Below are 24,706 nucleotides of genomic sequence, written 5' to 3' on the forward strand. Positions count from 1 at the left end.
TGGAAGAAGCCAGTCACAAAAGGCCAGAATGTTTCTGTTTCTGTGAAATGTCCCAAATGGGTAAATCCATAGGACAGAAAGCAGATTAGTGGTTTTCTTTTTTTAATTATTTGTTTATTTATTTATTTATGGCTGTGTTGGGTCTTCGTTTCTGTGCCAGGGCTTTCTCTAGTTGCGGCGAGCGGGGGCCACTCTTCATGGCGGTGCGCGGGCCTCTCACTGTCGCGGCCTCTCTTGTTGCGGAGCACAGGCTCCAGACGCGCAGGCTCAGTAATTGTGGCTCACGGGCCTAGTTGCTCCACGGCATGTGGGATCTTCCCAAACCAGGGCTCAAACCCGTGTCCCCTGCATTGGCAGGCAGATTCTCAACCACTGCGCCCACCAGGGAACCCCAGATTAGTGGTTTTCTGGGGGCTGAGAGGTGGAAATAGGGAGTGACTGCTAAAGGGTACAGGGCTTCTTTGGGGGTGATGAAAATGTTCTGGAACTAGACAGAGGTAAGGGTTGCACAATTCTGTGAATGTACTAAAAAGTACTGAATTGTACATTTTAAAGTGGTAAAATTGTGTGGTATGTGAACTATACCTCAAGAATCAGGTGGGGAATCTTACACTTTCTCCTCTAAAATTATACTTAAAGACAAAAAGGGCATGAGCAAGGGGAGAAAATATTTGCAAAGCATATACTTGACAAAGGACTTAAACTAGAAAATATCAAGAACTTTATGTGTAGGTAGAATGGTGGTACCCCCAAAATGCCCACATCTTAATCCCTGGAACCTGTGAATATGCTACATTAAATGGCAAGGACTTTGCAGGTGTAATTAACTTAAAGATTGAGATGAAATTATCCTGGATTATCCAGGTGGACCCTATCTAATCACATGAGCCCTTTAAAGTCAAGAATGCTCTGGGCTACCGTGGGTCAGAGAGTGGTATAATGGAAGGGGCAGGATTGATTCTCAGGGGTGAGAAGGACTCAACCCACCATTGCTGGATTTGAAGGTGAAGGTGCCACGAGCCGGGATACGGAGCAGCCTCTAGACGCTGAGGAGGACGTCTGGCTGACAACCACAGGGACATGCGGACCTCACACCCGTACACTCAGGAGACTGAATTCTGCCGACAACCTGCATGAGCAGGGGAGCAGATTCTCCCCTGGAGCCTCCAGAGAAGAAGCTGCCCTGCTGACACCTAATTTAGCCCAGTTGACCGTGTCAAATTTCTGACCTACAGAACTGGGATAGAATAAATCTGTGTTATTTTAAGCCACAGAGATTGTGGTAATTTGTTATGGTAGCAATGGAAAAACAATGTACTTTGTAACTCAATAATAAGGTCAACAAATCCAAGTAAAAAATGGGCAAGATACCTGAACAGACACTTCACCAGAGAAGATTTATGGGTCACAATGAGTCCATGAAAGATGCTCGCCATCTTCAGTTGCAAATCAGAACCGTGAGATCCACTGTCACTGAAACAGCTGAAAGCGAGCATACAGACCACACCAGGCGACAGCAAGGCTGGCAGGAGGGCAGAGGGGGTCACCCACTTCGGAAAACAGTTCCATCACACACACAGCCTCCACATGACCTGACCATTATCACACTTGGTGTTTGTTCAAGAGACATGAAAACATGTCCGTTCACAGACTGGTCCATGATTACCACATCTTTATTCACAATAGTCAAAAACTGAAAACAATCCTAACATCCATGAAAATTTGATAAATGTGGCACCTCCATCCACTGGAAAACTATTTGGCAATGAGAAAGCACACAACATGGATAAATCGCTAAGTAATTAGACTAAGTAATTAGACCAAAAGAAATACATGCTATATGATTCCATTTATATAAAATTCCAGAAAATGTAAACTAGTCTATAGTGACCAAAAGCAGACCAGCTGTTGCCTAGGAATGGAGGTGTTGGGGGTAGCAGCTTAGTCTACACAGCCCTTGGGAAGGGTTCGGGGGGAGAGTGCATCTCCCACCACGTGACTGACACCAGGCCTGGCTGGGTGTTTTCCAGTCACCTTAGAGATGGGTGATACTAGGGTGTGAGGTGGGGACGTGAGGGTGCTGCTTTAAGCGTGCACAGTACAGCACACGTGCACACCCTGCCCGGGAACGTGCAGGGGCCCATCGAGGATGGAGTCCTGCTTCTGTGTCAGGGCCTTTAGACACATCCTCCTTACCCTGAATCCCAGAAGGACCGGCAGAAGCTTGATTGCAAATGCTCTTTTTATTAAAAATAATTGCACTTGAGATTAAGGGTTCCCCAAGTCCTGTGTATTCTGCCGAGTGTCTGGGCCCACTTGTCAGGCAGGTGGACAGCCTCCACCTGTTGTTGGGGGCAGCTGCCCAGAAAGCAGTCTGCAGCGGCCCCCAGCTCTGCTTTCATCAGGTCAGAGCAGCAGCAGAGCTGCCCGAGGCGGGACCTTGGGGTGCAGGTACCACCCCATCCCAAGCACCACCTCTGCGTCACAGGCAGGCAGTGGTGACTGACAGTGCACGCATCACAGTGACAGGCTACAGCGAAGCAAACCTTCCAGTAAACATTCCAAACACAGGGCACCCCTCAGGGCACTGACCCGACTGGGATCTGGACAGAAGACTCAGAAGAGCTGCTGGCCCAGAGCCTGGGAGGCAGACTCACAGCAGATCCAGGTGTTCAGGGATGTCAGTGATATGCAATTCGGGGTAAGCGCTCTGACCCAAGGCCCACACACCGCCGACCGAGGGTGCAGGTGCTGGGCTGCCGGGAGGTCTGTAAAGGAGCAGCACACCACTGGGCCCTGGATTAAGACCAACTGATGAGGAACTGCTCTCCCATTGTCAGCAAGACAGGGATGTCCAGGGTCTGGGGACAAGAAACAGGTAAATTTGCTTGGCAACAGAGGTGGGGCAGACAGCAGTCTGTGGACATGGGTGGACGGTGGACATGGGGTCTGTCCTAGCCCTGGGAGCGTCTCACTCTGTTCCCTCCGAGCACTCTTGGCAGTGGCTGCCTTAATTTGCTTTGGAAACAAGCTGCCCTTTAACCAGGGGCCGACAGTGTGGACACAGGCAGAAAAGATGTGAAGTGCGAGGGGACTGAACCTTCCCACTCCTCCCCGCGAGGATCAGTTCCTCTCCGCCCCTTGTAAGGCCTGAGTGTCCTCTCCCTTCTGGACAGGGAATCCCATGATGCCAGCTCAGCGGGCACCTCCCGCCCCCTCGCCCACCCTCAGGGACAGGCCTTCTGGCCTCAAATGTAGGTTCTCTTGCCTCCGTGTCAGGGCTGTAGGTGAAGTTGGATACAGGAACGCCATTGCAGAGGACCTGCTGGGGGGCTGTGGCCACCCCCAGGACGGTCACCTTCCTCAGCTGCAGGCCAGCCCCCTCACTGCTCACGTGCACCAGCTGGTTCACGATGGTGTTCTGGCCGAAGCAGAGAGACAGGACCAGAGGTGTGAGCAGATGGCCTGGGGCAGGAAGCCCCTCCAGGGCAGGGCCTCTGGACAGCAGATGGGGAGGGCAGGTCGGCAGCACACCCCGTGCAAACCCTAGGACACTGGCGCAGTGCAGGGGACTCCAGCTAAGGCAGTTGGCCTACGGGCTCTTCTCCCCTTCAGTCTGCTTGACCCAGGGACAGGTGGCCATCCCAGGACCCCAGGCCAGCTCCCCTCACCAAGTCAGGATAGTCACCCCAAGACAGCCCCCAGCCTTAGTCTACACAGCCCTTGGGAAGGGTGGATCCCAGGACTCACGTTCCTGGCCAGGAAGATGACCTGCGTGTAGGCCCCACGGTCCAGCACTCCCAGGCTCTCCCCATCGTCCCAGAACAGCTCCCCTCGGGCCTCCCCGCTCGCAGTCAGGGCCACGGCCAGGGCCATGGGCTTCTTGCGGGACTCTGTGGTCGTGAGGCCAGGACCCTGGGAGGGGGTGGCCCACGTCACTGTCCCAAACCTGGTGGAGGCCTCCAGACCCAGGCGTGAGGAGCACTAGGCTGGGACAGTGCCGTGCTAGAAGAAACCAGGATCCGCAGGACAGCCTACGGCTGAGCGGCCTGGAGGCCCGTGGACACCTCAGAGGACGTGAGGCCCACAGAGGTTTGCAGACTGACTGTTTTCTGAGAAAGGCCAGTGAAGCAGGCCTCTCCTTCACCAGGCCCGGGAGCAAGTGAGTGCAAGGATGTATCCTGTCCTTCCCCAGCCCAGTTCATCCTCAACCCTCAGAAGTATCATCTCTGCCTGGGGGCAGACCCCCAATTGAACAGAGGCATGTGGGGTCCCAGCAACCCCAGGGCTGGACAAATAGGATCAGGGGCCCGGCCCAAGTACCTGCATGGGGATGATGTGCCCGGCCCGGAGGTGGAGGTTGATGGTGTCCAGTGGGGCGGACAGTGTCACCCACTGCCCTTCGCTGTGGATGGCAGACGTGAGGGGTGCAGGAGGTGGGAGGCTGCCGAAGGCCTCCACTGGCACCTGGAGGGGGATGTCATGTCACAAGGGGTCCTGGGCATTGCCAAGTTCCTGTGCTATTGTCGGGAGCTGAGAGCAAAGATCTGGCCACATGGTGGGGACAGAACGTGCAAGGCCTGAGCCAGGGCTCAGTTCGGGCAGGTCAGAGGATGCAAGAAAGGGTAGGAGTTTGGGAGCAGAAATGGGGTCCCAGCTCAGCTCGGTGGCAAGTCACCCACTCAGCCTCGGTTTCTCCATCTGGAAAATGGGTCCTGTAAGGATCGCACAGAATGATGCTGATGGAGCACCCAGGTGAGGGCCCTCGTGTAGCCAGGACTCCTCTTTCACTCTCTGGTCCACACGGATGGTGCTGGAGGGAAGACCCGCTCCATCTCCCCCGTCCTCCCAGGTTTCAGGGCCCCAGGACTCACCGTCTGCAGGTCGTACCACGTGCTGCGGGGGAAGTAGCCAGTGACCTCAACCTTCCCGGCCTTGAGCACCGGTGTGATGAGCAGAGCCTCCCCCCACAGGAGCTGGCGGTCCACGGTCCAGGTGCAGGGGTCCTCGGGGAACCTTCAAACAGGAGGGACGGGCAGGGGGTCCTGGTGACCTCTGAGGTCAGTGGGCTCAAGGGACCCATGGGGAGGCGTGGACAGGAGCCAGAGGACCTGGGTTACATGTGGCAGGGCCGGTGCTGGCCAGCTTAAGTCAAGCCAGGAGCCAAGAATAACCTCTCCCTGCCGGACTACTCGGGTATGACCTGTTCACATTTCCTGTTTGCAAGCTGTGTTGTTGCCCACATGTCTGTCTGGCCCTTACCCGTGGTCTGAGTTTCTGTACATTAGGGACAGTGTCATTTTATTGATACTGTTTTCTCCCATTCGTTTGCCTTGACAATCTGTGTTCAGAGCAGTTTTAATATTTTTCTGCTTATGTTCAAAGAAGTTGTTACTTTTTTTTCCTAAATGAAACCTCCTTCCCTTTGCTTTTTGCTTTTGATGCTTAGAAAGCCCTCTACTGACAGGTCATAGAGAAACATTCACTTCTGTTTTCCTGCAGCTTTTTCTACAGCTTAATTTTTGACATTTAACTATTTAATCCATTTGGAACTTAGGTTTGTATGGATGAGTGGAAAATAAGTTGATTTTTGCAAATAGCTAATTACCTTACTACTGGAGAATCCTTTACTCCTCTGATTCGAGGTGTCATTTTATGGTACGGTAACTTCTTAGATATACTAAGTCCTACTTGGGGGATATCTGTTGGATTTCTTTAGTGGTCTTGTTCCCTTAAGCCCCAGATGGATTCAATCATGATAAGTCTTATAACTCGTTTTACCATCTGGGAGGCCTGGTCTGTACTCAGTGTTCATCCTGGGCTTTTCTGTTATCCAGTGCTCCCTGCCCTGAGCTGGAATCTAATGGGTGGGAACTGGGGGTGCAGGGGGCACCTCAGTGGGGAGTGCCCAGACTTTGCTGCAACCTCCTTCCTCTCTCAGTGCCCAGAATACCCCCTGCAGCAGGGTAGCTGCCCTGGGGTCAGTGGGCCGGAGGCCATCAGTCCCAACCCAGGCACTCACTCCAAGAAGAGGGGCCGGGCCACGGTCTCGCCTCTGACGTGGGCCCCATGGAACAGCGTGTAGAGATAGGGCAGCAGCATGTAGCGCAGGGCAAAGGCCTTCCTCATGGCTTGCTGTGCCGTCTCGCTGAACCTGTACGGCTCCTGCGGCTGCAGTGGAGGGAGTGGAGGAAGCACCTGGGGTCTGGGACCACGGACTCCGAGGTCCCCCCACCCCAGGAGACCCAGCACTTTGGGCCAGCCAGTGCTGGGCTCATTGGCACAGAAAGTGGCATTCCCCAGGGCATGGCCTCCCCTGCCGCCCCCGCCCTACCAGGCTGTTCAGGCCATTGTGGTTCCGCATGAAGGGGTAGAAGGCCCCCAGCTGGGTCCAGCGCACACACAGCTCCTCCGAAGTGTTGCCCAGGAAGCCACAGATGTCGGCCCCCACCAGGGGCACCCCCAGCAGATTGAAGAGCAGGATTTCTGGAGGGCAGAGTCAGATGGACCTCCAGCTGCTACAGCAGGAGCAGTCTAGGGCCAAGGAGCCTGACAGACATGTCTGTTGAACTGGCTGGAGGCAAGGATCCCTCCCAAAGCCCCTCCCACCCAGCCCCTACCTGATGGTCAGTACACCAATGGCCTCTGCACCTTGCACTTGTGGTCAGCAGAATGACAAGCCGCATCTGCTCCCTAACTCCCAGGGTGGGCAGGGCAAACTAGACCCGTTAGGGCTGAATTGTATCCCCCTCCAAAGGTAAGTTCTAGTCCTAACCCCTGGTTGCCATATTTGGAAATAGGGTCATTGAAGATGTAATCAGGTTGAGAAGAGGATGTTAGGGTGGACCCTAATCCACCATGACTGGTGACCTTATCAGAAGAGGGAACCAGGTACAGGAAGCACAGAGGGTCCCAAACAAGGTGAACCCAAACAGACCTACACCAAGACATAATTAAAATGGCAGAAGTTAAAGAGGATTCTAAAGGCAGCAAGAGAAAAACAAAGAGTTAATTACAAGGGAACCCCGTAAGGCTATCAGCTGCTTTCTCTACAGAAAGGTTGCAGGCCAGAAGGGAGTGGCAAGATATATTCAAAGTCCTGAAAGGGAAAAACCTACAACCTAAGATACTCTACCCAGCAAGGTTATCATTTAGAATAGAAGGAAAGATAAAGAATTTCTCAGACAAGCAAAAACTAACAGAATACAGCAATGCTAAACCTATCCTAAAAGAAATACTGAAAGGTCTTCTCTAAATAGAAAAGAAGCAAGAATCTATAAGAAAAAGAGAATCACAATTGGAAAGTAAATCATCTAAGCCAGTACAAAGACTTAAAAAAAATTTTTTTTGTGAAAGCAACGATAACTACGACGAACAGCAAAGGGATGAACGTGAAGATGTAAAAGAGGACGTGAAAATCCTCTGTGGGGGAGCGGAGTAATAAAATCTAGATTTTTTTTTCAGAATGTGTTTGAGCCTGTATGACTACCAGTCTAAAGCAAGTAGATATAGTAATGGGTTAACATACCTGAAAAACAGGGTTACCACAAATCCAAAACATAAAATTGATTCACAAAAACCAAAAGAACACAAGGAAAATACAAAAGAAAACCATCAAACCATAAAAGGAAAAACAGGGGACTTCCCTGGTGGCGCAGTGGATGGGACTCTGCGCTCCCAATGCAGGGGGCCCGGGTTCGGTCCCTGGTCGGGGAACTAGATCCCACATGCCGCAACTAAGAGTTGGAATGTCTCAACTGGGGAGCTGGCGAGCCGCAACTAAGGAGACTGCCTGCCGCAACTAAGACCCCACACAACCAAATAAATAAATAAATATTAAAAAAAATAAAAAATAAAAAAATAAAAGGAAAAACAGAAAGGAACAAAGAAGAAATACAAAATCAAATGGAAAACAAGGTTTAAAATGGCAATAAACACATATCAATAATTACCTTAAATGTCAATGGACTAAATGCTCCAGTCAAAAGACACAGAGTGGCAGACTGGATAATAAAACAAGAGCCTACAAGGTGCTGCCTACAGAAGACCCACTTTAGGGCAAAGGACACACATAGCTTAAAAGTGAGAGGATGGAAAAAGATATTTCATGCGAATGGAAATGACAGGAAAGCGGGGGTAGCAATACTCATATCAGACAAAACAGACTTTAAAACAAAGCCCATACAACATTTTCAGAGATCTTGTTTTCTCATCAGTGACCCAAGTGTAACCAACTTTCTCACATGTTACAGGTCATTGAGGCTTAGTATTTTAAACTAAGATGGGAATATAAAAATACAGAATTCTGACCCATGCATGAAATTTGCTAGCTATTGTTTTCTACTGTAGCTATTAGCTGCCATATGTGGAATCTAAAATATGATACAAATGAACTTATTTACGAAACAGAAACAGACTCACAGACATGGGAAACAAATTTATGGTTACCAAAGGGGAAAGGGGGTGGGGGAGGGATAAATCAGGAGTTTGGGATTAGCAGATACATACCACTATATATAAAATAGATAAACAGTAAGGTCCTACTGTATAGCCCAGGGAACTATATTAAAAAAGAAAAGAGGAGGGAAAACACCATGTGAAGACAAGGACACAGGAAGAAAACCAAGAGATGACAGAGGCAGAGGTTAGAGTGACACAGCCTCAAACCAAGGAGGGCCAAGGACTGCTGGCAACCACCAAGAGCTGGAAGAAGCAAGGAGGGATTCTGTCTAGAGTCTCAGGGAGGGCAAGGCCCTGCTGACACCGTGATCAGACTTCTAGTCTGAGAATAAGTTTGTTGTTTTAAATCACCTGGGGTGTGGTACTTCGTTACAGCAGAGGGTCAGTGAGTCCCCTGAGTTGCTGAAGGGTCAGACAGCTTCCAGGGCATCTGGGCCCCGTGCCGACCCCACCACCGCTCGGCAGGACTAGAGGCTGCTGGGCCACCCTCTCCTTGTCTCCTCGGGAGCCAGGACCCAGCCTGGAAGCCAGTGGGCAGGATGGGGCACAGCCTGGGGCTGTGAGCAGTGCTAGTCTGGGTCACAGCAGGTCCTGGGAGCTGCACAGCCTTATTTTAGCTTGGTAACAACAGCTCACACCAGAACTGAAACCCAAGAACCAGACAGGTGGACACAAAGCCCAGGAATCCGGCTCTGGGGTGGCTTCAGAGACTGGCCTGCAGGTGCTCAGGCTCGACCCACCATGCTGGCCCCAGGGTGAAAAGCAGAGCCGGTTGGCACCTGTGGGCAGAGCCAGCAGCCGCTTTGTGAAAGAGGAATGGACTTCTCACCCGAGAGCTCAGCTCAGCAGGACATCCCTGTGGCCCGAGCCTCTGTAGATGCATCGCACATGGAAGCACGCCTGCGACTATGAAAGCACTTCCAGGCCGGGGGTTTGGTGGAGGCTCTTTTCAGCTGTGACCTCTGGGGTCACCTCTATGCCCTTCCCCAGGGCTCCTGAGCCATCCCTGGGCCTAAGGTCTGTCTGTGCCATCAGAGCTCTTGGAACAAAAATCAAAATTTTCTTTGCAGGGTGGAGCCAGGCACTAAGACGAGAGGGGTGGGGGCACCCTTTGGACTGAGCTCAGATGCTATTTCATGCAGCTCAGAATGTGGTCACCAGAAGGGACATTCTGATGTTAGCATGAATCTGAGATGGGGACGCATGGAAGAGGGGCACCACAGGTGAGCCCAATGGCACATGAGTTGGCGACGGACCCCATGCCATCGCGGCAGCATCTCTCTGAGGACCCAGCTCTGGGCAAAACCCCCCGGAGAGGGGCCCACCCTCCCCTCCTTGCACCCCTCCTGACAGGTGTGCTCACCTGGCACGGAGTAGGAAAGCTGCTCCCAGCTGCTCCACACGTCCCCGGTCCAGTGGCCGGCGTATTGGCCGTGGCCGGCAAAGGTTGAGCGAGAGATCACAAAGGGGCGCGTCCCCCGAGCCTTTACCAGAGCCCTGGGTGGAGCAGGGGGACAGAGCTGTGTTGAGCAGGGTCACCAGGAGCCCCATCACTGCCCGCAAGAGCGCCTGGCGGTGCAGCAGGAAGGGCAAGCTGGGAGCAAGGAGTTGCCTTGCTGAGGTCACCGCCACTGTCTGCCGGGCAGTCAGCCCTGCCACCTGACTTACCCTCGAAGATGCACGTGTCACGGGGAGGACAAGCTCAAGGGAGCCAGAGGCCCTGGTCAGCCCTGGCCTCCCTGTCTCGTCACCATGCCCTTCTTCTGAGGCACCAGACATGGAGCTGGGGTGGGGGGCGGGGGTGGGATGTGGGGACGGCCAGGGCCGCCTCCTTCCTGCACCCGGGCCCCTCACCTGTGGGAGGCGAAGGCTTCGGTCAGGCCGTACAGGTTGTGCAGGTCGTAGTGCGTGGACAGGAACTGGTGGCCGGAGGCGCAGATGGTGGCTGCCCGGAGGGTCCCGCCAACCACCCCTGGGGGAGAGCGGGCTGTTTCCTTGGAGCCTCCTCCCGGCAGGCTGGTGCCCCCCACATCCTGAGAGCCCCCTGGGGACATGGGGTGCGTGCCTGTACAGTCTCCACTTCTCCAAGGACAGGACGAGGCGATGCCGCAGGTTGTGGTCTGCACACCCAGACTTCACGTCTGCCTGCTCCTAACCATTTTCAGTTTTTCCCTGTCCGACTGCCTGAGCCTGAAACACCCCCTCTGAAGGGTCTCGCCTCAGCTGCACATGCCCGTCAGCAGCACGCGGCTGGGGTCTCCCCACGCGAACCTTACTCCCAGCGCACCCCTTGCCTTTCCCGGGCTGGCTGCTGCCCATCAGCTTCTCAGAAACCAGAGCTTTGAGTCTCCCAAACCAGAGAAGGAAATCCCTGATGTGAGCCGGTAAATCCCCAGCCGACTAGCGCTGGGGGGCGGGCAGGCGGAGGCGGCTCACCTGGCACGTAGGGCGGGTTCTCCAGGCTGCTGTTGGGGCAGCCATCCACTGAGCCCCTCACGAAATTGGATGGCTCGTTCATGTCCTGCAAGAGAGGCCCTGGGGGTGGGTGCCCTGCCTGGTGCAGGGAGCGGGGCCGGTCCCTGAGGCCACCGGACGCCCAAGGGTGGGGCCACACTCACGATCCACATGCCGTCAAAGGGCACCTGGGTGTGGAACTCGGCCACCATGTCCTGCCACCAGTCAAGGGCCTCGGGGTTGGTGAAGTCGGGGAAGGCGGTGAGTCCGGGCCACACCTGGACGAAAGGCCAGAGGGGAGACAGGGCCCCTGGAGCCTGCACAGAGGCCCTGTGTGTCCTGGCTGCAGGCAGAGCCGTAGCCTCACTCATCTACCCAGGGATGGGTGGACTGCAAGGGGAGGAGCATGGGGAGGCCCCACTTTCACACAAGGGCGCAGAGGCCCCAGGATCTGCACTGCTGGGAGCCTTGCCAGCCTCCCCTCAGGCTGGACCCCCTTCCTCCTGGTTCTGGGCCTGCCCTGGACCAGGAGGTCAGGAGTCTACTGGGCGCCCCGCCCACCGGGAAGGCCTGGGAACCATCAGGAAGCCCCTGGGGGCCCAGAGGATATGGAGGACCCCAAGGCCTCCCCAAGCATCTTTGGAGCTTGTTTCTGAGCTGCCCGCAAACAAGGGCCCCTGACACAAGGATTCAGGGTGGTCTTGTCAGGGGCCACTGTCACCCCCAGCTGTCACCACCCCCCGCTGCAGTCCCACTGCCCAGAGACCCCTGCTTTCTCCCCCTCACCCCCCAGGCCCTGCTGTACCTGCCCAATCAGCGGCTGCCCAGTCTCATTGGTGATGAAGACGCCCCGCCTCAGACCCTCGTCGTAGGGTCGGTAGGTCCCAGCAGGGCTGGAGCTGCTGATGGCAGGATCCTGGGGAGACAAACCAGTCAGAATGAGAGGGAAATGCCCGAAGCCTTGGCACCCATCGCTGGGAAAACGAGAAAATGCTCTCGATAAACCTTAACGAGGCACAGGTGGATGCGCCCGTGAGCCAACACGCTGCGTGCGTGGACGTGCACGGGACCCCGCCCCCATTGCCAAAAAGGGCGCACCTGGATGCAGGCGTTCCTTTCGCTTTAAGGGCCCAGAGTTCCACAAACATTCTACAGGGAGCGTTTATTTCATTTAGAATAAAAAAAGAAAAGGTCTGTGTCTGCCCTCCCTGCTCTGAGCGGACCTGGATGCTGCTGCCTTCAGAGGGGCTGCAAGGGTGGAAATGACCATCAGCCCAATTCCAAACGGATTTCCTCTCCTGAGGGGTATCCGTGGTGGCGACCATTTGGTTGTCTTGGCTCCCCCTCCCCTCCTCTGGCCCCCCAGCTGTACCAGACCCTGAATTACACCCCTCTGGCTGCGGGGACTGGCCCAGGGAAGTGTGTCTTTCTGCTGAGCCACTCAGATCCTGCCCTCCTTCCCACAAGACAGAGCTGACCGCAGGGAGGCAGGGCCAGGGGTTTCATGGAGCTTCTGAGGTTCCGGCTGCCCTGGCACACAGCTCCACCCGGCCCTTTCAGAGCTGAGTGGTGTCAGCTGAGCAACACGCCCCCCCCACCCCGCCCCTTGCTTTAAGCTGTTCAAGTAACCTACAGCCGTAAGGATTCTGAGCCACAGACAGATGTCTCCAGGGACATCACTGGATAGCAGGAGCCAAGTCTATAAATCTGATATTCCCTCAATATCAAAGACCCTCAGAAACATTCTCAGTGACCATGGCGAGCATGAGGACGATGCCACTGAAAGTTGGAGCCAACAGACACTGGGCCCCTCTCCTTCCAAAAGAGCCTGCTCCCTGTGGCACGAGAGGGGAGGGGGCACTCACAACAATCATGATGTACCGCCGGCCACTTTGGTGGAGATCCTGCACCATGGCCGGGAAGTCCCCGAAGCCGTCCTTGTTGAAAGTGAAGTCCCGCCTGGCGTCCATGTAGTCCAGGTCATTCCACTGGACGTCCTGCAGCCACGGCACAGGGCGGCTGGGGCCCAGGCTCGTTGCCCCCGCCCCACCCTGGGGGCCCCAGGCCCCTCCCCGGCACTCACCAGAGGGAAGTGTGCCCTGGTCATGTTCTCCACAACCTGGCGGGTGATGGCGGTGGAGGAGTAGCCCCAGCGGCACAGGTGGAAGCCCAGGCCCCAGTACGGTGGCATGAACGGGTAGCCTGGGAGCCAAGGAGGCCGTGAGGGGTCAGGAGGGGCTGGGGAGGGAGGGGCTGGGGGCCAGGGTCAGGGAGATGCCTACCCACGATGTCCAGGTACTGCCGCACCACGCTCTTGGGCTGCGGGCCCAGGAAGATGTACACATCCAGGATCCCGCCTGTCGACCTCCAGCTGAGGGCCGGGCTGGGCTGCAGGACCACATCTGGGGGAAGCAGCCCTGGGGCTCAGGGACAAATACTCATCCCCCTTGCCCAGGGCCTTCGGCACTGCACCAATGGGCCAAACCACCACTGGAGAGGTGGGGTCCTCCCACAGGGAGCTTGGGGGCCCTGGGACAGTCACCTGAGCCCAGCTTGCTGAGATCCTTGGAGCAGGACCGGAAGATGCTGAGCAGCTGGGCCTGGGGCCCCTTTTTTGGCCTCAGCCCCACCCCGCCCAGGTCAGAGGTCCCAGAGCCCACCTTAGAGGCACTGAAGGACAGAGCTGGCAGAGGCCACAGCCCACTGGTCATTTCTCGGAATAGTGTACGAGACCCGACCCGCTGCCCCTTCCTCTACCTCCAGCCTGTCAGATAGGTGCAGAGAGGCCCAGCCCCCTCTACGAAGGAGGGGGTGTGGCTGCACCAGGGAAACCCTGGCCGGGAGCTCAGAAGCAGAACTGGCTGGGGGACGTGGAGGGCCCCAGTACCCCCTTGCTTACCCATGGCATTGCTGTTCAGCAGGAAGACCCCGTGAGCTAAACCGCCATCCTCCAGGACCAGGTAGAAAGGGTGAGATCCATATAGGTTCACGTCGGGCTGGGACACGGCAGACACCCTGCTTTACGTCCTGGCCCATGAAGCCCCTCCGATCGCACGCCCCGCCCTGGCCACCCCTTTACCGCAGGCGCAACGTCCCGGTTCCAGAGAGTGATCTTGGTCCAGTTGGTGCTGAGCATCAGGGGCCCGAGGTGTTCGGCAAGGCCCGTGATGTGCTGGGATGGCAGGGAGGTGGACAGCTGCAGAAACTGGTCGGCGAAGAACAGGGGGGCCACCGTGGTGTTCAGCCTGCCAGGAAGAGACCAGGTGGCCTCGCACCAGAAGCCCATGGCCCCGTGAGCCCTGACCACAAGCAGGTGCTGGGCAAGGGCTGCCCAAAACCCTTCCAGTCCTGGGAGTCGTGGCCCTGAGCACCTCCCAGGAGGGCCAAACTGCTCCCAGACATCGTGGAGCTGCCCAGCCAGGGGCAGTTAGGGTGCCCCAAGGTTCCACGGGGTCAAGAGCAAAAACCACGTACAGGGTCCCTCTCTGCGTGGAAGATGCATCACGGCTAATTTCATGGGACAAGTGCCTGCTGCACCCCACCAGCCCCTGTGTAAGACTTTGCTCACCTGCCTGTGGGTGTCTGTGCGTGTTCAAGACCAAGATCTGATAAAATGTTTAAAAAACTTATCTCCAAACTCCGCTTGAAGGTCAGCTTCTCAGAGAGGCCCCGCACCCCAGCTGCAGAGCCAGCCCACACCCTGCATCTGCACAGCCCGTTTCTACCTCCCTCTGCTATGTCAGTCCTGGGAGCAGGTCTACAACACCCGGCCAAAAAATGAACAGGCCACAAAAGAAAGAAATGCACTTCAGAAGGCAAGTGCTCTGAAGATTTGGGCAAGTCCAAGTTCCCTCCTTCTGAGCGTGTAGCAGAGTTCGGTGCAGAGCAGGGCCTTGTCAGCCAGCACATATTCGTGTAGGACTATGTGGGCAAAGTGCATGGGATGCGTCCTGGGAAAGGTGCTTGCACAGCCCAGTGTCAGGGCCAGCGGGCAGCCGTGGCAAAACTGCTGACCCCGTGGCTGGGGGTACGGGGAGGCACTTCTGGGCCCGAGCAACACCGGACACTTGGACTCACAGCCATAGCGTTTGAGTCTAAAAGATGCTTCGCTGCATCCAGTACCTGGGGGGTGGGCTGGGGGGAGGTGAGGGCGAGACCAAGCAACACCATCATCCTCTCCACAAATATCCCTGAGCTCTGCTGTGGGTCAGAACTGCTCTAGGAGCTGGTGGTTCAGGAGGGAACAGGAAAGGCTCCTGCCTCAGGCAGATGGCAGCCATGGTCCAAGCAAAGGTAAGGTCCCGTGGGGGCACGCAAACCCCAGAGGGACATGGAGCAGAGTGGCCGACAGCACGGACGCTTGGGCTGGGCTCCGTCACCTGCCAGCAAGCACCTGGCCTCTCTGTGTCTCCGTCTCCCCATCTGTAAAGTGGGGATAATAACAGCACCTACGTCCCAGTTGTTATGAGGACTGGACAAGTTAATCACTGCAGTGCCTGACATACTGATGTGCAGTATGTGATAAATAAACAAGAATAAAGCAGGCTTGGGGGTGCTGCCTGGAGTGGGGTTGCCGCTTTAGACTGGACCAGGGTTTCTCAGCCGAGGCACTACTGACATTTGGGCCGATCGCTCCATGTTCTGGGCCGGCCTGTGCACTGTAGGGTGTTTAGCAGTATCCCTGCACCCCAGCGCCCAGTGGTGACAACCAAAAATGTCTCCAGCTGTTGCAAAACGTCCCCTCTGAGGAGGGGCCTTTGAGGGCTCGGGGTGGAGGGAACAGTGAGCACCAGGGCCCTGCGGGGCAAGGAACAGCCAGGAGGCCAGAGCAGGAGGGTGGACCACAATAGGGTCAGGGGCGATGTCCTCCAGCTCCCTAAACCTCCCAGCAGATAGTGGGCACAGAAACTGGGCACTCACAGCACCCGTCCATCCAGCTTCCGCCGCATGATCATCCCAAAGGGCTCCTCTGAGAACTCCACGCTGTAGAGCGTGGACGGCGCCTGGCTGCGGACACGTGGGGTCTCCAAGGGCACCTCATAGCGCTGGTTGGTGGGATCTTTGATCTAGAAGAGAGTGGTGTCATGAGGCCCTTGGTGGCCGGCTGCCCCTGCACACCTGTCCACTCCATCCTTCACCCTCCAGAGAAGCGAGGCGTCAGTTCAAGCCTCAGGGTGGCCGCACACAGCGTGGGCATGTGGACAGATTGGTCCACATCCCTGAGCCTCAGTTTCCTCGTCTATAGAGCCAGGAGAGCACCTCCTGTGGGGTATGCCAGGTAAGACACAGGAAATCTGGATTTCAGATAAACAATTTTTTTAGTATAAATATGTCTCAGATATTGCACGGGACATGCTTACACTAAAAAAAAAAAAGACTAATTCCTAGGTTATCTGAAATTCATATTTGTATTTTTATTTGCTGAATCTGGCAACATTTTTCTACCTGGCATATCTAGTCACAGGGTGAACGAGAAAACATAATTAGAACACCCAGCCCTTGTCTGGTACATAGTCATCACTCAGTAATCCACGGCTGTCATCAGTTACTTTGTTAAAATAACTGGGCCGTACTGAATTATGTGCTTCAGGCTCTCTCACCTTTGTGTCCGCACATTCATTCAGTTGACAAGTTTTTACTGAGCACCTGCTATGTGCCAGGCACTGTTCCAGGGGCTGGGAAGCAGCAGGGAATAAACCGGACAAGAGGCCCTGCCCTCAGTGGCTGGGATCCCACTGCCCACTGCCTGGAACAGCCCCCCTTCCTCCCTCTCCAACTTTCCCCTTCCTGACTCCTACTTTAGGTCCCAGCTGGGATGTCACTTCCTGGGGGGCGCCTAACCTCCCACCACCTCGCCCTGAGCCCTGCCCTCTAGAACATCTTGTAGAACCTCCTAGTCACTGTCTTAGCGGCCCACTGTTCCCTGAGTGTAGGCACTGTGTCTGCTCACACCCAGACTCCAGGTGAGGGCACAATACACGTCTGTGCATAAACAAACACCCCGTAGGGTCCGTCTTTGCCCACTGTCCGCACACTCTCTGCCCCTGCCCAGCCCCCGCCCGCCCACCGTGAAGTGGAGCCGGCTCTCAGTCTCCAGCAGCACATCCAGCCGCAAGGTCATGATGTCCTTGGGGAAGAAGGTCGGGGTGGCACGGATCAGGGTGGCCGTGTAGCCCGTCTTGGTGGTGGTCAGGTTCTCCAGCCTGTAACTGGGATAGCTGGGAGGGAAGAAGCACCAGGGCTGCCCCATCTGGGTGCCCGGAGGCCACCTTGCAGGCATGTAGCAGCAGCCCCGGGCCTCACACTGCTCCTGGGTGATGGCCTTGTCTGGGGCGCAGTCGAAGCGGCCGTCGGGGGGCAGGTCGCACTGTGTGGGTGCTGCCCTGGGGCTGCCGTGGCACCCTGGGACGGGCTGGGGCCCTTGGCCGCTGGCTCCGGGCTGGCGAGCTGGGTAAATCTCCTCTTGGGAGAAGCTGCGCAGCTCTCGGGGGACCACGTCGAAGTCATGAAGCAGGATGTGCCCCAGGATGGCCAAGGAGACTAGGGCGCAGACCCCCAGCAGGGGGCAGGAACAGGGTGGCATGTGTGGGCAGCGGGCCCAGGAGGCCTGCAGACAGAAGAACCAGGCTCAAAGGGACGGCAGCAGGGAGTGGCCGGGGCCTCAGGAGACTCTCTAAGCAGCTTCCAGACATGAACTTGTGGCCAGCCCAGCAGCGCACAGGCTGGAAGTGAGGTCTGGTGAGGAAGCAGGGCAGACCTGGGGGAGGGAGGAAAAAGGAAAAGGAGAGAAAAGTCCCAAGCAGGGAGTTGCAGAATCCTGTGCATTGTGAAGTCTTCTAATATGTTACAAATAAACGCATCTAGAATGTCTGTGAAGATAACTTAATAATACACAAAGACCCATGTGATAGATCAAGTGGAACAAACAAGTTCCCACAGTAGATAAGTCCCGCTCCTGTATGAAGACTGTGGCCGAGGTGAGTCTTGGCCAGTGGGGTGGAAGTGTGCCCTCCCTCTGTCCCTCTTGGGCTGACCAGGACGTGGATACAGCCTGTGAGGGGTCTTGGGCACTGCAGCCCAGGGCAACACTCAGGGACGGCCAAGCACAGAAGAAAAGCCTGGCCCCCAGGACTGGGCAGGCGGAGCCCCTCCCCGCCCCAGCAGTCAGGCTCGTGTGGGGTCTGGTTCTGGGTCTCTGTCACAGCAGCTGCACTGGAGCCTCACTCTGGTTACTTTGGTACTAAGACTGTTCTTACCCGCGTCTCGATTATCTGTATGTTCTAAATATTTTATAGGGAACATTGTTGGTCCAGCTCCTCCGAGGTGCTGCAGACACTGATATGGGACTAAACATGCAAGGATTTTATTAGAGGGGTCCTTTTTATCTGTCTGAGAGAAACTGGAGAGGTTGCCAGAGAGGGTTGAGAGCACCAACACACCCATGCAGGTCTGACCCCATGGGAGGGTGGTGGATCCAAGAGCCCCAGACTGCCATGTAGGTTAGGGAAGCTTGGGCAAGGCCCCAGGGCTGGGGTTCCTTGAGCCAAAGTTGGCCGTTAGAGGGGTCCAGGTCTCGCAGAAGCGGCCTGCCCTAGCGTTAAGGGCTGGGAGGCAGCCCCTCGCAGGAAATGCAGTGATGATTTCAGAGCACAGCAGCTGAGCCTCTGTCAGTGAAGCTCCCTGTGGTGGGAGGTCTGTGAGCTGCATTCTCATGGCCTCCAGAAACATGCAGGTGTTGGGGAAAAGTCACACGCCAGGCAGAAGTGCGCCCAGGTCACTGAGAGGGTCCAAGCCTGTCACAGACACAGACCGGTCACCTGGAACATTCTGGCCACCATGGGCCACCAGTACGTTAGATGCAAGAGTGAACTGTTTTCATTCACAACGCTTATGACACCAAAAGTGTGGAGCTTTTTCTCACCAACCAATTCTCCCATTCTCTGGACACCAGCCGGGTGTCCAGCAATTCAATTCAATTCTGACACCAACTCCCAGAGTTAGCGCAGACCCCACAGGTTGCGGTCTCACTCCCACAAGGCTTCCCCCACTTCAGACACTAACCACAAGTCCCAGGTTGTCACCGGCTCTTCTGACCGAGCCGCTATAAATTCCGGGGTTCACACAACACCCCTCACCTCCTCAGGTTCAATAACTGGCTAGAACAACTCACAGAACTCACTTACTGTTACCTGTTTATTATAAAGGATACAACTCAGGAACAACCAGAGGGCAAGGAAGGGGTGCTGAGCTTCTATGCCCTCTCTGGGCTGGCCACCCTCTGAGCACCGAAGTGTGTTCACAAGCTTGGAAGCTCTCCAAACCCCAACTAGTTTAGGGTTTCATTATGTAGGCATGAATGATGATATCACTCACCACTGGTGATTAACTTAATCACCAGCCCCCTCTCTTAATCATGAGGCTCCTGCCCGGAGGAAGGCCAGGAGAAAGTTCCCACCTTCGAATCCTGCCTTGGTCCTTCTGGGGACTAGCCCCCATTTTGAAGCTATCTACAAGCCCCCAGTCATCTCATTAGCATATAAAAGACACTCTTACCACCCCCAAGATTCCAGGGTTTTTAGGAGCTGTGTGCCAGGAACTGGAGACAAAGACTAATATCTCTTTTTTTATACCACATAGTGTCCCAGCTTCACCTGACCCTGCCAGACACATTTGCGATCATGATGACTCAGAAACTAAGGAACTCAGAGTGGAGTCCAGGGGTCCTCACTTGGGAGCTCTTGGGCAATGACCTCGGCCCTTCCCACCCAGACTTCAGAAGCTGCAGAGGTGGCCAGAAGCACGGCCAGGGCAGCACCCCATGCCCTTCCCTGCTTCCATTTTACAGACAGGGAAGAGATCCTAAAATGGGGAAGAGCCACACTCACAGCGCTTGACAATTTAGAGAGAAAACGGGGAAGAACTGAAGGTCAGTAGATCAAGTGGCACTGCTGACCCAGAGGGCCGGTCACCCCGCCTTCAGGTAAGTGTCTCAGAACTGCTGCTTCCCCAGGCCACGGTGGTGGTGTAGACAAGCTGGGTTCAAAGCCCAGCTCCACCACCGGCAGAGAGAAGTAAAGGGTTCTCAGCCTCCTGTGCCTCAGCTTCCTCCCCGTGAACGGGGGCAAGCGCAGCCTTCCTCGCCCAGCTCGGGGGCGGTGAGTGGGAACCGTGGAGTTTCCGGGGTCCCCGATATTACTGGGGTCACTGTCGTTTCTGCTGCCTCCTGCTGCGCGCGGCCCTGGCACGGTGTGCTCAACTTGTCCAGTAGGAAAGCACTGACCAATCCCTCTATCGATCGACCCCTCCCCTTTCGGGAGTCACGACTGCCCGCACCCGCCAAGCCTCCACTCTGTGGGGTTGCCGCGGACCTCCCCTACCCCGCCGCTCGCTGGGACCACCGCAGCCCGGGTCCAGCAGTCAGGTCCGCTCACCTCCGCGCACGCGCGCCCGGCCCCCTGCTCACCTCCGCGCACGCGCGCCCGGCCAGTAGCAGCAACTTCAGGATCCAGTGCACACCCGAGCAGCGGCGGCGGGTCACGTGACAGCTCCCTGCGCAGGCGCCCTTAGTGAGTGCTCGCCTCCGGGCGTGCGCCCTCTGGTGGCGGGGCGCTTGGGGGCGACCTCGCCCTCCTTGGGCCTCGGCGCCCCTGGAACGTGGGAGGGGCTCAGGGGGCGCGCACCTTGTAGGGGAGAGCTCTCGGGGGAGAGGCGGGGCCTCGCCTTTTGGGGTCGTAGAGGACGCTACGCCCCAGCATGAGCGAACCCTCAGCATCCTGGCGCCGTACCGGCCGCCCGCCGAGGCACGGCTCTTTGAATCTAGCACCCAGACGACAAAACAGCGAAAATTTGGAAGCAACTTAAGTTCCGAAAAGGAAAACATTGTCATAACCCATAAAATCGACTGTCGTGAAAATGTTCAATGACAAGGAACTTTTCGTACACAAAGTCTCATGTTAAGGCAAGCTTAAAAAAAAAAAAAGAGGGGCAAGCTTGTACAGCAAGAAACCAACACAACATCGTAAGGCAATTATACTCCAATAAAAATTAATTAAAAAGAAAAAAAAAAAGGAGAAAGCTTTCCAAAACGACATACAAAAGCCGGACCCTGTGACCTTGTCAGGTGGAACCAGGCACAGAAAGCCCGGCGCAGCGGTGTCAGAGCAGGATTGAGGGCTTCCTCGCTCCTTTGTGGGTTTTGCATTTCTGAAATGTTTTAGAATAAATACAATTTTCTCTCATATTCAGAAAAAAAGTTTTATTTTTCTGCTGAAAGTTTAAAATTACTTTGTAGAACATTTTCCCTTTAAACTGCAGAGAAGGCATAGGTAGCAGGGGCTCAGGAATCAGTGTGGGGGGAGGAGCCCTGGCTGGAGGAGGGGGCGGGACAAGGAGGCAGACAAGGAGGTCTGTGTTCATGCACCTGTGTGGTCTTATCTCAGGCATTAGGCTTCCAGACGCAGCCAGGGGTTCACATCCCCCTGGACTTGCTCCTGTAAGCTGGGAATCTGGATTTAACCCAAGCTGGGAGTGGGGGCAGGAGCAGAGACCTGGGTTTCCAGTTTTACTTGGAGGAGTAAGCCCAATGTGGGAATACGGGTTCGCGTTCACTGACACTGCCTTTGCAAGCGGGAGACTCACCGAAATGCAACTGGAAACGCTGGCATTTGACTTGGTTTAAACTGCTGGGTGGCTAAAAAAAAAAAAATTCCTACAATGCTGGCCTGTCTGTTTCTCTTAACTGGTGTCTCTGAGGGTAGAAAGATTTGAAGTCCCTGATGATACACAAAACTGATCTCCTCCTTGGGGTGGGCACTCTCTAGGGCCCAGATGACTCCAGCCTGTTGCTGATGGACCGGCTGACCTTGAGCAGGGCCTCCTGGAACTGGGGGTACTCGTCCTTCACGTGGTGGAGGATGGTGCTGATGCTGGCCAGGCGGTCGTCCAGCCGCTTGAGCTCTGCCAGCAGTGATTGCTTATTGCAGAGCAGGAAGCTGTACCGCCCGTCCTTCACGGCCTGCAGGTGCTTGAGGCGTGACTGCAGGGCCACGAGCGTGGAAAGGTTCTTGGGTGGGACAAGAGACCCCGTGTCAGGCTATGCATGTTACAAAGAGGACACCCACTGGGCTGGCACGAACTCCAACTCAAGGACATGCCAGAGGAGAACTTTGCAGGAACGAACAGCTGAGGGTGCTGAGTCTCCCGATCCAGGCAAAGAGGCTGACATGCATGGGGTGGAGCCTGGACCCTCCCTCACCCACCGTCCAACCCGCCAGGTGCCAGGCCCGGCGCCCACCACTCCCATCTCAGCTGGTCAGGCCCCAAACCCTGCAGCCCTGCTTGACCCCTCTCTTCTGCTCACACCACCACATCCAATCCAGCAGGAAATCCCACTGGGGCGACTTTGAAATTACACGCAGAATCTGACGGCTTCGCACTAGCCCCAGGCTACCCCTGTTCCGTGCATCCCCATCCTCCTTAAGTACCATGATGGCCTCAAACAGGTTCCCGTGTCCACTCTTGGCCCTCCCATTCCATACTCAACATCAGAGCCAAGCGATCCCGATAACCCCAAGTTACTCCTCCCCTCCCCCAACCCCCTCCCTGAGGGAGAAGCCCATAGTCATAGTGGTGCACCCCCAAGCTGTGCAAGCCCAGGGGCCCTTGGGCAGTCTCCAGCTCCTGCTGTACCTGGCTGCCCCCCTACCTGGGGGTGCTCACTCCCTTGCTCCCTGCAAGTCTTGACTCCAATGTTGCTTCCCCTGTGTGGCCATCTCAGACCACCCTACTTACAAGTGCAGCCCCCATCCACCCGATGCTCCTTCTCTGCTCCCTGTTTCTCCGGAGTATCTATATCACCATCAGATACATGGTATTTTTTTTCTTATTAGTTTTGTTTATCACCTGCCCTCCCGCCCTCAGAAGGAGGGCAGGGATTGTCACCTTTTCTATTCTAGTCTGTTGCCCTGGCACCCAGGACAGTGCCGGCCCATGGAGACTTCATGGGAAACATGAGGTGGATGACAGCAGTAGGCAGTGCTGTGATCAGCCTGGGCTTAGCTGGGCTGGAACGGGCCTTGCTGCTGGGTTCCTGTGGCCCTGGTGGCCCTGGGGACTTGCCTACCTGTCGCTTGAGGGCTGCCAACTGGTACAGGTCAGCTTCGAGCTCGTCGGCCTTGGCCTGCATCCTTGACAGCTGCTCCTGTTTCTCCAGGAGGGAGTCGCTCACGGATTTTTGAGTTTCTTCCAGTTCTAGGATGGTTTGGGTGCACTCCTCGGTGGCCTGGGGGGTTAGACAGGAACATCCTGGGACCCTGCCCACCGGTTATTCAGCCGACAGAGCAGAGTCAGGCTGGGAGGACCCCCAGGACCCTCTATGCACATGATCCAGGAGGATTCCCAAAGAGGGGGTGCAGGAGAGTATTGGGGGTGGGGAGGCCAGCAAGGGAGCCCTGGCCGGACCCTCTGTGGGGTGGGGCGGAGAGGAGTCCGTCACCAAGCTGGGCAGAGGAGGCCCCTGGGGAGCCACGAGGGGTCGAGAGGGATGGACGCCAGGAGTGGCCAACGCGACAGAGAAATGCACAAACCAGGCCCGGAAAAGGCCCCTCTGCGCCTCCAGTAACATCCAAATGAGCAGTTGGATCAAGTCTGTCATTTTCAGCTACCTTCCCTCATACAGGACTCCCCCTGCAGGGGCTATTCCAACATTCTCCATTCAGTCCTCTGGGTGATGCCACGAGGTGAGGACCCATTTCACAGGTCAGTAAACAGAGGTACAGAGAGGTTGGACAACGTGCCTGAGCCGTGAGTGGAAGAGCAGGGCTGGGACCCACAGTGGGGCTCCGAGGCCGCTTTCTGTCTCATGTAACCCTTGCCTCTCAGGGAGGGGTCACTGCTCCTATCTCCACTGGCAGACGAGGAAATTCAGGCATGGAAGGTTTCTATACGCACTGAGGCCACATAGCTGGTCAGCAGGGGCTGAGGGAAGTCTGAGCCCAGAGCCCAGCCTGGTGATCACAAAAGGAGGGGGCACTGGGGCCATACAGCTGGTTCCCGCTCAGGGCAGGGCACACACCACATGCTCAGTCGATGTGGCCTGGTGGATGGGGACATGGGCTCGAGTGGGTGCCCTCCACGTTCCCACTGGCCCATCCCCAGCACCCACTTGGGGTCAGTGACACAGGGACTCGTGCCCTTCACCAGCACTCCATACTTCCCTGATGCCATTTCTGTTAGGCAGGAAGGTGGAGAAATAGGGCCGCCTCCAGTCCTAAGCTGCACCCTCCCTATATAGATCTTCTGTTAAACCCAAGACAAACTCCCAAAGAGAGCCCCTATCAGAGCAGGACGTTAGGGGCACTCGGGAAACACCTACTGATCTGGCACCCACTGTTTCTTGACCCAAAACCAGCACGTGGGGTGTGAGGCTCAGGCTTTTGTCCCCAGCACAGAAGAAAGCAGCTTGTCTGATTCTGCACCCGAGCTCCTTCCATCCCCCCAGCCCCCACTGTCACTTCTCTGTCTCCTAAAACAGCCCTGACACAGCAGCTGTGACCATAGCTCTGGGAATGAGGGGAAGAAGAAGAGGCGGTGAGGCAGGTGGGGCAGGGAGGGACCCACCAAGAAGCAGGCAGGAAGGACAGAGTGAAATCGCAGCCCAAGCTGGGGAAAGTACATCAGAAATACGGCCCTGGCCAGTGATGTCTGCACGCCTGCCAGTGGGGCTGGTGACAGGCTGAGCGCCTGTGGACAGGTGGCCCGCAGCATGGCCCCTTCCCAGTCGCTTGGCTCCCCT

The 24,706-nt window shown here is 56.0% G+C and overlaps 2 protein-coding genes across 5 annotated transcripts in view; both read right to left on the bottom strand.

Annotated features, from left to right (window-relative positions):
- Positions 1-1,657: 1,657 nt before the first annotated feature.
- GAA (alpha glucosidase) lies at positions 1,658-20,457 on the bottom strand. Of its 4 annotated transcripts, none has more exons than XM_057536121.1 (20): positions 20,378-20,457; positions 16,982-17,671; positions 15,835-15,980; positions 13,994-14,159; positions 13,814-13,910; positions 13,197-13,316; positions 12,998-13,116; positions 12,780-12,911; positions 11,720-11,830; positions 11,103-11,192; positions 10,897-10,981; positions 10,315-10,432; positions 9,824-9,957; positions 6,335-6,486; positions 6,023-6,171; positions 4,875-5,016; positions 4,324-4,467; positions 3,751-3,915; positions 3,269-3,421; positions 1,658-2,861 (listed from the first exon to the last, which is right to left on the bottom strand). In XM_057536121.1, the coding sequence occupies exons 2-20, from the start codon at positions 17,495-17,497 to the stop codon at positions 2,802-2,804; spliced, it is 2,799 nt and encodes a 932-aa protein (XP_057392104.1). In that variant the 5' UTR covers positions 17,498-17,671; positions 20,378-20,457; the 3' UTR covers positions 1,658-2,801. The 4 variants fall into 4 exon arrangements, with proteins under 4 accessions (XP_057392104.1, XP_007185871.2, XP_007185870.2 ...); XM_007185809.2 differs by having other exon boundaries at positions 11,079-11,192; XM_007185808.2 differs by having other exon boundaries at positions 11,079-11,192; positions 20,346-20,433.
- A 759-nt stretch (positions 20,458-21,216) lies between these two features.
- Positions 21,217-24,706, bottom strand: part of CCDC40 (coiled-coil domain containing 40) — a 42,614-nt gene continuing 39,124 nt past the window's right edge. Inside the window, exons 19-20 of the mRNA XM_007185807.2 lie at positions 23,036-23,194; positions 21,217-21,976 (exon numbers count right to left, since the gene is read on the bottom strand). Coding sequence (XP_007185869.2) covers positions 21,731-21,976; positions 23,036-23,194 — 405 coding nt within the window. The 3' untranslated portion in view covers positions 21,217-21,730. The remainder of the gene's footprint in view (positions 21,977-23,035; positions 23,195-24,706) is intronic.

Source organism: Balaenoptera acutorostrata, chromosome 20 (genome assembly GCF_949987535.1).
Source record: "Balaenoptera acutorostrata chromosome 20, mBalAcu1.1, whole genome shotgun sequence".
In the NCBI taxonomy this organism is placed as follows: domain Eukaryota; kingdom Metazoa; phylum Chordata; class Mammalia; order Artiodactyla; family Balaenopteridae; genus Balaenoptera; species Balaenoptera acutorostrata.